General features: G+C 41.7%; 1 protein-coding gene across 2 annotated transcripts in view; it reads right to left on the bottom strand.

Moving 5' to 3' along the window:
* Positions 1-15,591, bottom strand: part of CPPED1 (calcineurin like phosphoesterase domain containing 1) — a 45,583-nt gene that overhangs the window by 20,813 nt on the left and 9,179 nt on the right. For both annotated transcript variants that reach the window (XM_075767370.1, XM_075767369.1), the window contains exon 2: positions 13,841-14,059. In XM_075767370.1, coding sequence (XP_075623485.1) covers positions 13,841-13,994 — 154 coding nt within the window. In that variant the 5' untranslated portion in view covers positions 13,995-14,059. The remainder of the gene's footprint in view (positions 1-13,840; positions 14,060-15,591) is intronic.

Raw genomic sequence — 15,591 nt, forward strand, 5'->3', positions numbered from 1 at the left:
CCTCTTTAACGAAGTGTTGGGTTTGGTGCTTTTCACGCACTAGCCAGAAAAACAACTTGAAGCACCGTTTACCCCCAAACCGTATCTCTGCAATGCACGCTTGACTGCAATCCTTGCATCCTACAGAAACCTCCACCGACATCGTCCCTTTTTCCCCCACAAGTATTCCAAATGAAAGATCAGCAATCAATTAACAGCAGCACCTATTTTTTCTACTGATAGGCATTAGGAGAGGGAAAGGGGGGGGTGTAGGGGATTATTAGGTGGTACGTTCCTGTGTCGGTGTTAGGAGAAGAGCTCCAAGCACCCCCCGCCGAGGCAGGAGAAGCCTGCCAGCCCCTGCGCGGGGACACGGCTGCGGTGGGAACGGCGGGCACTGGCCTGGATCCCCAATTCCCGGCATATTCCGAGAGATGGAAGTTCCAGTGAGGTAATCAGACTTCTAACGATCAAAGCCATTGGTCATAAATTCACAGAGAAAAAGTCCGTCAGAGGTCAATTACTCAGCGTTACGTGATGACGCTGCATTTCAGAGAACTTTCTGCTCCCGAGAAGTCACTTCCAGGGACGCGGCTGGCACAGGCCGACGCAGCCGCAGGGCAGAGCTGCTGCAGCCCAACCCATGATGCCGACGTCGCCGTTTCTGACCCTCCTCCCGCGGTGGGTTTTCTCAGGAGCCAGAACGGCACCTCTTGCGTACCTCTTCTGCAACCCTTGACGCAGACAGCACGGCGTCACGGTTTGCTACAGGACAGGCTACAGACATAAAAAAGCGTGGACTTAACACCTGGCTTTGAAAGCTGGGCACGGGGGGCCCTCGCTGAGCCAGAGCGCGGATTTACATCCCCACCGAAGCTTTGCACTTGGTTACGGTGGTCTCCATCTCTACAACACCTTTGCTCGGCTTAGCTGAGGACCAGCACAGGCACTTTTAGGATGACGGTGCCCAAGATGTCTTCAGCCAATTTAACAACGTGCAAAAGTCTCGCACAATCATTTCCAGATTTCTAAATTACTTGGTCTCAGAATTTCAATACATCTTAAAAGTGTCCCAAACTTAGAGGAGTTGCAAACACATAATTTTTAAAGGAAAGCACAAATTTTCAGTTTGAAAAAGAAGAAAGTTTAAAAGAAAATTGTTTAACTATGAGCTTTTATGTGAGCAACTCTCTTGAAAAGTCCTGATTTGACAAATGCAGTCTGCCTAACATTTAACCCAAGAGACTGATTATCAAAGAACAGGTAAGAGCTAAATTGCAGATTAAAATACGATACAAAATATCAAATAGAAATAGTAACTAAATCTGATAAAAGCAAAATAAAAATGTCAAAACACCACTGATGAAAATGGAATTTATAAAAACATTGGGCCCATTCCTTCTGTAATTTATTATATCAGGAGAATTACTGTGACATCAAAAGACAAGTAATTCTTGTTGGAAGCAATCACATGATTGTTATAAACAAACAAAAGACAGATTTTTGTGTTTTCCTGGGCCTTGCACTGCATCACAGACACTTTAATCAAAGAGTCTCATTATTTCAGGCACTTTCCTGTTCCCGAGATGTTTGTCCTTTTTTTGGTTTTTATGACTGACTGCAGTTGCTCTACTCCTTTTGCATGCCATTTAGAGGACTTTCCCTAATAGCATTCCCTAATTTTGTAGAGAAGAGGGGAGTCCAAGGCTGTACTCACAGCATGCTCCTGTGCAAGTACCTCCACCGAATCAAACTGAACCACCGCCTCTCTTTCCCTCTGGGAAGGCAGTCTCCTCTGTTCAAAATAGGATCAAAACTCACAATCTCTGCTGTCATTTTAGATACCTGGCTGTTGGCTCCAGCTTAGCAGGGCTACAACGAAGCTGCTGCATCCTCCCTCCCGGCGTCTCTCAGCTGATGTTGCTCCCTTGGAAGACAGCACAGGCTCAAAAGCAATGCTGTCGTCAAGAACAGACTGCATCTTACAGGCTCCTTCTGCAATTACATCTTTATCGCATCCGTTTTTATGCACCACCATAAATAAAAGCTTAACTGAGCTCTAACCTTGTCAGGTCCCAAATACCGATACAACGTGGCCCAGCATCCCTTCGTCACCGCTGCAGACGGAGCCTTCCCGCCCCAAAGCTCTTGACACCATTCCTCGCCGTGCTGCCTGCTCTCCTAACACCATCACATCGACACTGGTGACTCCTCTTTACTGTCATGGCCAAATTCTTACCTTCTCATTCGTTTACATGTTGCCATTCCATAAAAGCAATGATTCACGCGTTGTCCATGAACAGACAGAAAACCCACCTTGCTCTCCACTTCACACTCGTTCTTCCTACAAAAATGTGACCACAGACGGGGCACTGGCATAGAAAGAAAAGATCTGTCAGGCTGCCCAGTTCACTCTCACTGTGCTCGTTAGCTTGTACTCTTCCTTGTTTCTTGTTTTAAACTCAGTTTCCCCTCTAGCGTCTGCCATAATGAAATCACGCAACACACGGCATCATTGAGAATCATTACATGCAAGAATAAGCTGATCAATTTTAATAAACCCAGGATGGTCATGTTCTGAAATAGGTTTTTCTGGCTTAGTCTGTGCTGTAATGGCTAAAATGTCTCCTTTCTCTTTTTTAGACATATATATTTCTAATATTCAAATAGCCTGAAAACAATTTTATGATGTGCAAAAAAATAAAATCATATATATTATATAAAAAAATGATTACACAGTTAAAAATAATGTAAATACGATGATATTCACTACTGGACAAACTGACTGCTCAGTTTACTTACAAAGGACCTCATCTCATTAGTTCCACTGAAAAGGAAGAACTGAAATACTCCTTTGTCTACAACTGTAAGCGACTGGTTTTTTCAGTACATTAGAAAGCAGTAGTAACGTGTTCTGAGACACAAAAAGTGATCACGCTAAAGAATTTCCCTGCACGAAAACAGAAATTAAATTTATTTTACAACTTTGGGCATTGAAACAAGACAAAAAATTAACTCCAGTTTTAGCTAATGATTAGCAGTCATCAGATTAAAGCACAGACAAACACCCAGCAGCGAGGGGGGAAGCCTGTCTGGGGATCAGCTGCCCCTGGAGTTTTGGTGCATGACATTCACTGTCATGACTGCAAACGCCAACACAGGTGCCCACTTAACAACCCGAGTGACGGCACTTACTGTTCCACCTGTGGTGGAAAGAAGCGCTGAGCTTCACTTAAACACAACTCTGCTCTGCTCCTTCCCGGTCTGCTGGGAGGCAGAGCTGTCACACCGCGCACAGCCGTCCTGGGCTGCTCTTCTGATGAACTAACATACCGCAGTGTTACCGGAGTTACAGCAACAAACTTAATAAAAACAAGCTGAAGGTATGAAAGTCTTGTTTCCAATAACCGCTCGTTTTTAAGAGACAAGATTTTAATCTTTCACGCTCCACATGACTACCTGTGAGAATTTACAGCTTTCTGAGGCCTTCATCATATTTACAGTTCCATAGTAGGCAGTTATAGCACAACTAATCACTCTTTGAAACACTAGTCCCTTAAGTCCGACGAAATTGTCCTCACTGTTAAAACGCAGAAACGCTTGCAAAAAGCGGGTACAATTACTCAGGGAGACACGTACTGATCCTGAGTGTCGTCCGCCCTCACAAGGACACTTCGCTATCCGAACAAGCGAGCGAGCAGCTGGTATCAGCCAGCTGATGGCTCAGACAAACCACTTCTTCCTTAGAACACGCTCTCCTAGCCCAAACGACCTTTGGCCAGGCCGTCTCGCTGTCCCACGCTGATGCTGGCTACGGGGTGCCCGGAGAAGAGCGCACACGCAGAGACGATGCCGTGGTCAGAGCGGCTCGCTCGGAGCCAGACGGGAGCTCCGAAGCTGTCTATTCAGAACATACATAACTTCGATCTCTGCAGTGTACGTGTCAGAGCTTGTAAGAGGTACTGATTGCGTAAGAGCCAGTATGCCCTGCTTGTCTTGTACCCTGACCATCGAATTGTCAAGCACAAGTCAAACGGAAAAGTGCCGATTTGAAAACCACGTCCCTTAATTGTTGCCTAAATATGAACTCAGAACCCCAATATTTGGCACCTGCTTTTAAAAATCCCGGTGCGTATCGTCGCCTGTATTACGTGAAAAAGCACCGCTCGCATGGAAGACAGGTGAGGTACGTAATTTTGAGGAGACACACAGCCAGCAGTTTTGCTTTTCACATAAAGCAGATAGCGTTGCCCAAAATTGCAATTAGTTGAACTGAGCTGATATGTTTCATTGAGGTTTGATGGAGGAGTTGGAGCGTTGGTGAAAGGTGCAGAACTTGTGGGGGAAAAGCCACGCACTGAGACGCATAGAGCACTGACCGCAGTCACGGGGAGCGGGCTGGCAGGCGAGGAGCTGCTGGAAGTCGGGGCCCTGGACGCAGCAGGGCAGAGGGGACAGCCGTGCGTCCGGCCGGGTGGGCAGAGGGGACGGAGCTTTCCCTGGCTGCAGCAGGTGCCCTGCCCTGCTACTCGCTGCTCTTCCCCCCATTATGCTTAAAGCAGTCTTTTCCAGCTCTCGAGGCTGTGCTGCCTCAGTGACCAGCAACAGACCACCAACGAGCCGCTTACAGTTTGGGGGCCTCTGTTTTCAGCTTGTCTCTCTTGTCAAGGCCTTTCCTGCTGCCCACACAACACCCGCCCGCCCCACGCTCCAGTTCACACAGCAAGTCCCTGCAACAACCGACAAGGAGCCCGCAGGACCGCGGCACTGCAAAGTCAGCCCAAAGCACGCCAGCGCACCGTGGTAGCAATGGCAACGCTCTTCTGACTGTGCTCCTGCAACAACGCCATTCACACCTGTATGTGACCATTCTATGGTTACCCAGGATAATTAACATCCTCTCTAAAAACGTGGGAGCTCTCGAGCAACAGCAAAGCATGAAATGGCATTCCCAAAGGATGAGGGGTTTGCCATGGGTTGAATTCAATACCAGCCAGTTTACAACCGTAACTGGCTGCAATGCGCCTATAGAACAGCATATGGAAAACCGTACATATAGGTACCATCTGTCTGTAGATCGGTGCTCATCACCATTCGTTTTCTCCATCAAGATCAACAGACAGTTGTTCCCTAAATTTACCTTACGAACATAAGACTAAGTATCTTCTATGTCACCTCACCATATGGATCTCTGTTGGACTAAACAGCAGTTGTTGCTACACTGCTATTCTTTTTAGCACATTTACATTTTACAGACAGATATGGAAAAAATTATGTAGCTGCCTCAATTGCAGTTGAGACATTCAGACTCTAACAATCTCCTTTAGCTCCAGCCTGACCCTGTCCGGCTCCATAGGTTGCCCCTGCTCTCCGTCTGGAAGTTCTGGCACTTTTTGTTGTGCCTACAGCCTGGAATGTACATTAGGCGGCACAGTAAAAACATGAAAATATGTAACGGACACAATCCTGGAAGATCTTACAACCCAACCATGGCTCAGCAGAGAGAGTGAGAGAGACAGGCAGCAAGCATGCCAAGGAGCAGTAGAAAACATTATCAAATATGACCGCAGCTCTATACAGCTGATTGAAACAATTAATCACACATTTTACCTTGTTCTGTTTACAAAAGAGACATTTATAAAAGCACATACATTTACTCATACTTTAAGGTACCGATATTCTGACCAAATCCATGTTGTTACACTACCATAGAGAACCATCCAGGCTTTGGTTGACATTGGTGAGTTAAACAAAAACTATCCAACTACCCAAAAAGATGGACAAAATTAAGTTGAGAAGCTAGGTCTACCCCATAATAGCCTCTGTAGACAAATAATGTTAAACATTGTACAACTAGTTTTGTTGAAGAGCACAGTTAAATTTTTGACACTGGACTAGTTCATAACATCCCGTGGCACACATTTCCACGCAACGCCATGGTTGGTGACAGTCCCGTTTTTTCCTGCTGTACCATACAGACTGGGACAACCTTGTCCAAACTCGACAGCTTCAGTTTAGTTCTCTCCAACCACCTTCTGTTCATTAAGGTGTAACTAGTTTGTGTCTGAAAAAATAATAAATCAATTTATGCCATTTTTAGTGCAGTGTGCCATCTTCATAGTACCTAAAGATTTGAAATTTATTTCTGCATATATGTGAACGGAAGAACACATGCAAAAATGTGTATATTGGCACATGAAAACAAGGACAACGCTTACTCTACCAGGCAGACGACTGTTAGATGTCTATGGCAAACCTGTCTAATGTTAAGGAAACATTTTTAATAATAGAATACAAGAAGTTAGGGACCTTGTCTTTAGCCTGGATGCAAAATTCATATTGCGACTATGTACATTCTACAAAGCTACTGTCCTTCCTCACAGACCCCTTTACTACAGCATTGCAACCACTTGAAGTAATACTGAGTGTCCTGGAAAGGCCACAAGTATTCCCAATATTCTGGGATAGAAGGAAGAGCCACTGTAGGAACAGCGTGCATCGGTTCGCTGTAACGCATTAAATGAAGTTTGTTCCCTCCTGTGCAACAACCCCCTGGAACCAGGAGCCCAACTCCAGGGCGGGCGCCGAGGTCCAAGCTGGCGGGGAGCAGCTCTGACGCCAGCAGACGGGAAACCGGCTCCGCGCAGCTCCCCCCTCCCAGAGCCCCTGCCTGAGAGCACGGGGATGCAGCGCGAGTGATTCAAGACAGCTAAGAAAGGCAAGTTTAAAAAACAAATTACTAAAAGTGCCTGAAATGAGGAAGACCGCTAAAACGGTCACCTTTAAAATGAATAAAAACCTATGCAAAACAAAAAAAAGCCCCAGACCACCAGACCTTGGGAATGTATAAGAAAGCCTGAACAGGCACAACTGCTTATCTTCTTGTCATCAAACTAGAAAGCAAGATGGACAATTGCTTCTGAAGATAATGAGAGAAGTATAGACAGATATAATTAAAAAGAAAGAAGTACCATCATAATTAATTCACTAGGCATGTCAGAAGAGCATACAATAGAATTCCTGTATTGGAATTCAGTTTATTTCAAATACAATGGCTTACTGTCCCGCCATCACTTGGCTGTCTAGATTGATTTGTTCTTTGCAAATGGATATTAAAAGGAAAAAAAAAAAGTGGATCCTTCAGAGAAACAACCTTTGAAATAGTAGATGCAAGTGATGTGGGCGTCCACCTCCTCCCCACCTCTCAGCGATCCAAGTTGTTCTGAAGTACAGTATAACACTCATGGCTCTGACCTGCCAGGTGCTGTTTCCACTCACCTTAGCAGAGCTAAAGGTTCCTTTGCCAGAATTAAATCTTTCAGAAATGTGTTATAAATAACAGTTTGAAAGCTTTTAATTAAACAATTTCATAATATAAAAAAAAAAAGGTAAAAAGAAAAATGTCCCTACTTGGACTAAATTGACTGAAAAGGCAGATGTCAGATTATTTAGCACTGAATGACCTGGGCAGGAAACGTGTATATTAGAGATTATGCCTTCACTTAACTAAAGGAATTAGTACAAGTATTCACAGTGTACTTCAAGTGCCATAATACTCCCAATCTAGTGGGTTTGATTTCTCCTAATTAACATACACACACAAATGAATCTAAAACTGCAAGCATAGACATTACTTGCTCACTGATCCATTATCACACCGCTAACAGATCAAGCTTAATCAAGTTCTATCAGGTTTTTTGATTATACACATTATTAGACAAGTCTTGTTTCATTTAGTCTCTAAACAGCTACGTTTTATTACAGTCAGAGCTAAATAAAGTTTGCAGGACACTTGCTGTCTTTCTTGTTCTTTCACCCATGTAAGCAGAGCAATTAATGAAAAATAATTAAACACCTGGTCTGAAGCTCCATCACACAAAGGACTTTGCTGGCTAGAACTGATGTCTTCAAGTTACTGACAGCAGAGAATCATTAAAAAATGCAGTTTAAATTATTTCCTCCAAAGGAATTCAGCCACATAAAAATAGCTGCTAGATTCTCAGCTTCACAAGTCAGTGTTTCTCCGTGGCTTCAGCAGGGTGATGTTGGCTGCAAACAGCCGAATTCTCGGCTCTTGTAACAAAAGGAGTTGAAATGCAGGAGCTGTGTCCTGGTACCAACCTACACTCAAGGTATGGGATGAAGAAGGAAGCACAATGCTTCATGTTAAACTGAAACAGGAAAGATGGGCAAGAAGGAAGGCAAAGGAGCTTGCTCTCAACGTATGGAGGGAGCTGTTCCATGCGACAGGCACCAGGTTTGCTGAGCTTGTAAGTCAGGATCAGAGGAGAGGTCAGGCACCAAGAGTGGGGTTTTGCTACTGACTACCCAACAGGGGCAAGGAAGTGCACTGAGTCTTCTATAAGCAACTTGAAAAAGTTTCCATGTCACAGACCCTGGCTCTTACGGGAGACTGCCCTCCCTGCGATCTGCTGACAGCGATCCAGGAAGAAGGCTGGGACAACCTCATCACCCACAGGGCCCTCGTCCTGCTGCTCACAGAGACACCAGTGCTGGGGATGCGTTAACCCCAGCAGCCACCAAAGCAGAGCTGAAGGTCCCGAGGGGGTCCGGAAGGCAGAGAGCAGACCTGGGGCCTTGGGACAGACGACCACCTTTTCGGGAACTGGTCTGTAGGACCCTGTGGGAGGGAGCTCTGAAAGGCAACAGAGTTTGAGGGTTGGCATGTCTTCAAAGACAAGTTCCTCCCAACACATAATGGTCCTTCCTGATACTGGGGGGGAAGAGGGGGAAGAAAAAGTAGACTATCAAGGGGAACGACGTGGCTAAATGAGGACCTCATGGCTCAATGCTGATGGAAAAAGGGCGTAAAAGGGAGGTGGAAGCAAAGACGGACTTGAAAAGAATATTGAAAAAGTACCTGGGCATGCAGGGCTGGTGTGGGAAAACCAAAGCTCACCGAGGGCTGAAACTAGCAAGGGGCATGATAGGCAGCAAAAGCTTCTGCTACTGCTTTAGCAATAAAATAATAACCAAATAAAACACAGGCTCATTGCCGAGTGAGGCAGTGACATGGGACAGGTACTCAGCGCTGCTTTTGCCTGTCTGCACTGAAACCTTCTCCCAGAGGAAATACTGGCAGCAGAACAGGGTTTGGCCAAGTACCTCCTGAAAAATTCCAACCCAAGCACATCCATGGAGCCTGATGGGAAGCATCCAGGAGTACCGAGCGAGCAGGCTGATGTCACCGTGAGGCGCCTCTCTAACCATCGACAGGTTGTGGAGTTAGGACGTGGCAGTCTAGGTGGGTGAAAAACTGGCTGGACCGCTGGGCTCAAAGGGTACTGGTTAATGGAACAATGTGGGAAGTTGTCATTAAACAAAACAGAAGGTTCCAACTTGATATGAGAAAAAACACTTTTAAAATAAATTTCCAGAGTTTTGGAAAAATGCAGTAAAACAAACACATTATCCAATCAACAATATTTTGCACTTTGGAGATTACCAGTTTTGCCATACTAACTTATGGTACACTAACTGAATGCACACAAATGTCTTCAGAAGTCAGTCTTTCATTATCATGGGGTATCTAGGTGTAAGTATCGAGGGTATAGACGTTATTTTCAGTAACACTATAAGGTTATGTACCACAATATTAGCATTACCAGGAATAGATATCCTATTCTTGATTATGTAATCAAGAAAAACTTCTGAAAATAATTTTCAGAGTACAAACTACTTTTAATCAGCAGCTAAATACCAAGATAGTGGCGCTGATTACTTCGTTGCCTAATGACATCTGTAATGGATTCCAAGTGCTGTGCCTGATTGCTTCCCAGCAGATCAGGATTCTGTTCAGCACTTCTAGCTGCTGGAATTCTGAGATTTCTTGGAGTTCCTTTGCAAAAGGCTTCAACATTGCTTCAGCTAAACGGCTACAGTGCATGCTTTAAAACAGTCATCATAAACTTTACACTTAGTACTCCACAATAAAATGTATTAAGAGAAGAGGAAGATCTGGGGCTCCTCCTCACCCCTTTTAATTGACAGGCATTGATTATAAAGCAGACTAATCCAAAGAATTTGATAGACGTTGGCCAATGGATTGTAAAATACAGCTGAACTCAGCTGATCACAGCTCTCTTCAATAACCATGCTGCAATAGTAACTGTGATAGACTTTCATTAACGCTGATGTTTTCAGTTTTAATACAGGTGATACATACAAATGATTTAAAAGGCAATTTAAGACATTACAATAAGATACATGTACAAGCCCAATTCACAATTGCTAAACTTAAATCAATGTCTTGTTGCATGTCATTTCTGATTTTTGCCTACTGAAAAAAATGAAATTTTAATCCTTCATTTATTGAACTAACATAAGGAAATTGACACAGCAATTATTCTTGGAGAGGCTCCTAAGTGGAGAAATACGAAATGATCGCAGCACCACTCTCCTAGAGACACACATTACGTAGGTCTAAACATCCTTGGCTAGAACAGTCAAAATCCTTAACTTACTCCAGGGAAAGAAATACTACTATTGGTCTTCAATTCTGCAAACATTTACATGTTCAAATGATCTGAAAAGCTATTTGCTATAAAAATTCCTACATTCTCTGTTTGGTCTTTTTCATTAATGTAGTATTGCCGAAAATAATCTTACAATTTCAAATTTTTGTTGTAACAAATAATGAAAGTGCTGGCAAATTTCAATATTACTCTTACAATTTTGAAATGGAACTCTTTATAAAACTTTTTAAGAGCTTAATCAGTAGCTGACAGCTTTTTATCTCATTGTGTCTTCACTTTAAGTTAGAATTGTTTAAATGGATTATGTAAAGAAGCAGGAGATCTCAAGCACAGTATTAGTACTGGAATTAGTGGAGAGAGACTTGTGCCATATGAATGCGGAATATAATGGCTCCTGCTTTTTAGCCGACTCAGAACTGGTGCAGAAATACCGTAGCGGTTCAAACACATACCCGTGTAAGAGAAGAAATGTAAGAATTCATTCCTCCGTGAGAAGGAAGTCACCTCAGTCCCTAGAGTTTAGCATGGCAGAAAACTTGAGAATGTGACTGCAGTACTTCCAAGTTTTCCAAAAACTTTCACTGCAAGGAATGTGGAAAGTTTTCATTTCTAACATCAGAGGATTTCTCTTTTGATAAAAGAATATGCAGCAAATAAGTTCTTACAAGGCCAAGATTTGGCTTATTAATGCCATTGTCTTGCAATGTCTCATTAACAAGCCAAACCAAAGAAATTGTCAATAAGTATCTTGATAAGACATTTTTAAAACAGGATGCGAGTTGTCTTGCTTTAAAATATCTTTTCTTCATATTTTCTTTAACTCTTTTTGTGTTTTGGAGAAGTTTCTCTTCCAGAAGCCAAGTAAGCAAGAGGAAAAGGTAGGAAAAAATCCTTTGAAAAAACTATTATTTCACTTCCAAAATACACATTCATTGTTTAAACGAAAGTGTTGTTTCAAATTCTTTTGAAATCACAGACTTAGATTTATCTTCTATGAAGTATTTTTCTGACTCTGCATTTCTGCCTCCCCTGCCATATCACACGTCTCCCTGCCTTTGCAGGCAACTAGTTACAGAGCGTTAATCCACAGGTACCCGCACTGTAAAGCGATTCACTTTCATCTCTGCCATCAGTTTAGACAGACAGACAAATGGCTGACTGTAAAACTGTACTTATGTGTACAACTTAATTGTGACATTGTACTTATACGTTTACCAACTCATGGCATTACAAGCCATTTGTATAAATACAAAGGCAGTAATGAAATAAGTAATTGTTCCAGTTGAATATTCTAAAATTCCTTTTAGTAGTACATCTCCTTAACTATTTTATATAAGTACATGATAACACAGGCTTGAAAGTATTAACATAATTTTAATCAACAAGAAATTATTACATGAATTAAAATATGGTAGCTCAAGTGAGGTAATCATAGAATTATTTAGGCTAGAAAAGACCCTTAAGATCATTGAGTAACAAACTGCTCTTTCTTGCAATTTCTTGGAAATTGCACTAGGCAGCTTCAAATATTTACACGATGCACAGCACATACATCACACAATGAACGTGATCTCAGCAGTACAATCCATTCAGTTTATTTTACATCTTTGTTAGCAAAATGAATATATGATAATGTTTTGTAAAACCCTGGCAGGTTTGTATTTAAAATATTACCAACGTCGAAGACGTGCATTGGTAAAAGGGACAATAATGACTTCTAGTTCCATTACTAGAAAAAAACCCATAAAAACTGCCACACACAATTCTTATTTGCATCTAGCCATTCAGCACCCAGTGGAAGTCAGAAGACTGCTGGCACTCTGTACTTCGCACTTACTCTCTATCAACAGAAAAGCCTTAGAATCATCTTATTTAAAGTCAATATAGACAAAAGTACTCGGAACTTTGCATTGTTTTTATTAGCCTTCGAGAAATATCCAGGTAAAATGAAATTAACTGAGCTTCCTGTATCATTTAACTTTGTGAGTGAAAGAACCTTTTCAATAGGATGTAGAACATCTATCATTTGTCCTGAATTTTCTTCCTCTTACAAGGGATACTGAAGATAACATATTTGGAACACTCACATAAATTAAAATTCCTAATCAGAATACTTATTAAAACTCTGCTACAGGAAGGCCAGATGATTCTTAGGAAGAGATTGTTTTATGATTCTGGGATAAACCTGCACTTCTGGAATTAATGAGAGAACATAAACCAATAAACCAACTGCTTAATGGCAGACTTTACATTATGATCAAGCTGCTGAGGCGTTACACCTCAATCAAGCTTAAATGTGTCACTTTTTACACTTTCCCACTCTATCACTAAAATTGTGTTCCGGTCAAAAGAAAGTCTGTAGCCTATAAATAAAGTCAATCAATTTGACAGCTAAAGTTTTAAAATCCACTTTGCGGGACAGGAAGGAATTAGTGAGAGGTCTCTAACGCGCTCAAAACCTTGCTGTGCAAAGGAGCTGGGAAGCACCAGCTCAGGTGCAAGTGGAGTGCAAAGCAGAGCGCAGCACAAAGCAGACGGGACTCTGCGTTTGCACACTCACTTGGTGGATTGTTGTGCTGCCAGGTACACAGCTAAGGCTGTCTGCAGCTCTGCTTCTTATCAAGGCTAAGAAACGTAAGACACTGTGCTTAGATCTGCTTCTCAGACCACTTGTCAACTGGGAACATCACTTTTTCTTTCACTTCCAAGACGAGCATTTATCTTCTTAAAATAGAAAATATTACCAGTCTGTTTTAAAGTTGTAACTGTCAAACCTGTAACCCACCTTCCTAGATGGTCCGTTGTTCTTCCTCTGACTGTACGCAGAAACACACTGAGTCCCACAGCAACAGGACAGAATGCTAAAACTTGAATTTGCAGACTTTGAGGATTTTCAGAATTTAAATACTGAAGCAGGTGAATTTATTAAGCATTAGAAAGCCAGAGAATTCTCTGAGCTTCACCCACTTTAGGTACTCAAAAAGCCATAGCTAGTTTTTGTTCTCTTCTTGGCAGTGTTTTTCCCCAGAGGCTAGAGTTCCTATGTGACTTCTCAAAGCAATTTGTTTAGCTATGTGTGTTCTTAGGACTTTCATGTCAAAGAAAATTTCCTCAGGCCCACCGAAAAGAAAGCAACTAACAAAAATACATCCCTAAAATGAATGATCCAGGAAGTCAGATGAAGAAATCGGAATAACATCTCAAGAATCATCTACAGAGCACACTTTTTTCCCAAACACCAAAACAGTACCATACTAGAACCTATGAAAGAATATTGTGAAGAAAATTAAATTAGCCTTGTTGCCAATCTGAAATGTAACGAAAATGGAGTTACAATCCCCATTCTACACTTTTAATGGCCTTACCTGGCATTCCATGGATAAGGTCTCCACACAACACAAAGAACTTGGGTTTAGGATTTAGTTTGTTAATGGCCTGCACTGCTTGCTCTGCTAATTTGATTTCTTCTCCCCATTCATCATCTCCATTGTTAGTGTCTCCCACTGCCCAAGCTTTCATCAGTCCAAACTGAGGATCTGCTCCTTGGATGAAGTAGAAGGGCCCCTTCCATTGGTACTCATCATCTAAGAAGAAAAAAGAGAAAAAAAAATAATTAAGCACTACAGAAACTTATAAAGAGAATAAAAGTTTCCCTGCATCATTAAATGGATTGCTCTTCACTTAAGTAAGTTGAGGCCGCCTCAATGAAAGTACAGAATTCTGTAGTCATTCATATAGTCATTCAAATATAAAGGCAGAAGTACAAAATTTTCCTCTAACAGGTAGCTGCAATAAATGAAAGTATATTAATCTAATTGTACCACATGGTATTTACAGGCTGATTAGAGGAAAAGTATGTGAAGAATTCAGCAAACAGTGCTGGAAATTACAAGACTACAATATAGTACAAGTGTACAATGTTAGATTTCAGTTGATTCTTTCAAGACTCCAATTATTGCTTGCTTAATTAACAAGTTAAAACATACACATTTCACATTTTGTGGTTCCAGTAGACTTATCCTTAAATTATTAAGGAGTTACATGCTTTTTGTTCTTATACTTTTAGAGGTAAGTCGGATGTGGCACATTCTTTGGAGTTAGAGCTGAAGCCACTCAACAGGACCAAGGTCACCAAACAAAAAACCCAGCAACATCAGAATTGGCAGCAACAATGAAAATCCTAATTTAGAACTGCCACAATAGCTCCCGAGACCTAGCATAAAAAGATGAGAGCTTGGAAACAAATTTCCATTGATAGAGTCAGTGCAGACGGAGGGTACAACAGACCTTGTAATGCTACAATTTTCTTGTATACTTGTTTCTCCAATACTACAATAACAAGTACCACAAAAGAAGTGTGATACATAAAAATACAAGCACTTAAGAAAAAAAAAAAAATCTCAACACCTGGTAAATAAAGCAACAGTTAGCTACAAATTAAAAACAAAAATGGGTATCCTGTTTCTGAGACTTATGTCTCATGTTGGAATTAAAGTACAAACATGAGTACACTGTGGTTTCTCCAGCTGAATGCATTCATTTGCAACCTGAATATTTCAATTTTGACAGCTATATTTGGCTTAATACATTTAGTGTTATTGAGGGTTTTTTTAAAACTGCATTTAAACTGTTAAAAACCTCACTGACTACGTCAATCTATAGTTGAATCTAAAAAAAAAAAGATACAGGAAACTATTTCATATTAAAATATAATCCATAAATATACTCCCATATTATGTCAGTGTGATCTGAAATACAGTTTGAGGCAAAACTACTCTTCCAGTAACAGCACATAAGCATGTCCACCACAGGGGTCGACTTTTGGGTTTCTTTCAAGTGATCCAGACCTGGAGCTTCTTACTTTGCAGAAGGGGGTATGTTTCTTTCCAGGAAGGTTAGGCAACAGGTCAGAATCCAGCTCTTGCACCATGGACATGGACAGGCTGAGGCAAGGGAAAAGGAATGTGGGCAACTCCTGGAAGATGCTCGTAATTGTCACCTGTTGCTATGGCATCGGACCATTGTGCCAAATGCAAGCTTTGACATTTTAGTTAAAGTAACTAATTTCTTAACAAAATTATTCGTAGCCTGTTAACACTGCCTGTTAATTCACACC

Source organism: Balearica regulorum, chromosome 15 (assembly GCF_011004875.1).
Source record: "Balearica regulorum gibbericeps isolate bBalReg1 chromosome 15, bBalReg1.pri, whole genome shotgun sequence".
Taxonomy (NCBI): domain Eukaryota; kingdom Metazoa; phylum Chordata; class Aves; order Gruiformes; family Gruidae; genus Balearica; species Balearica regulorum.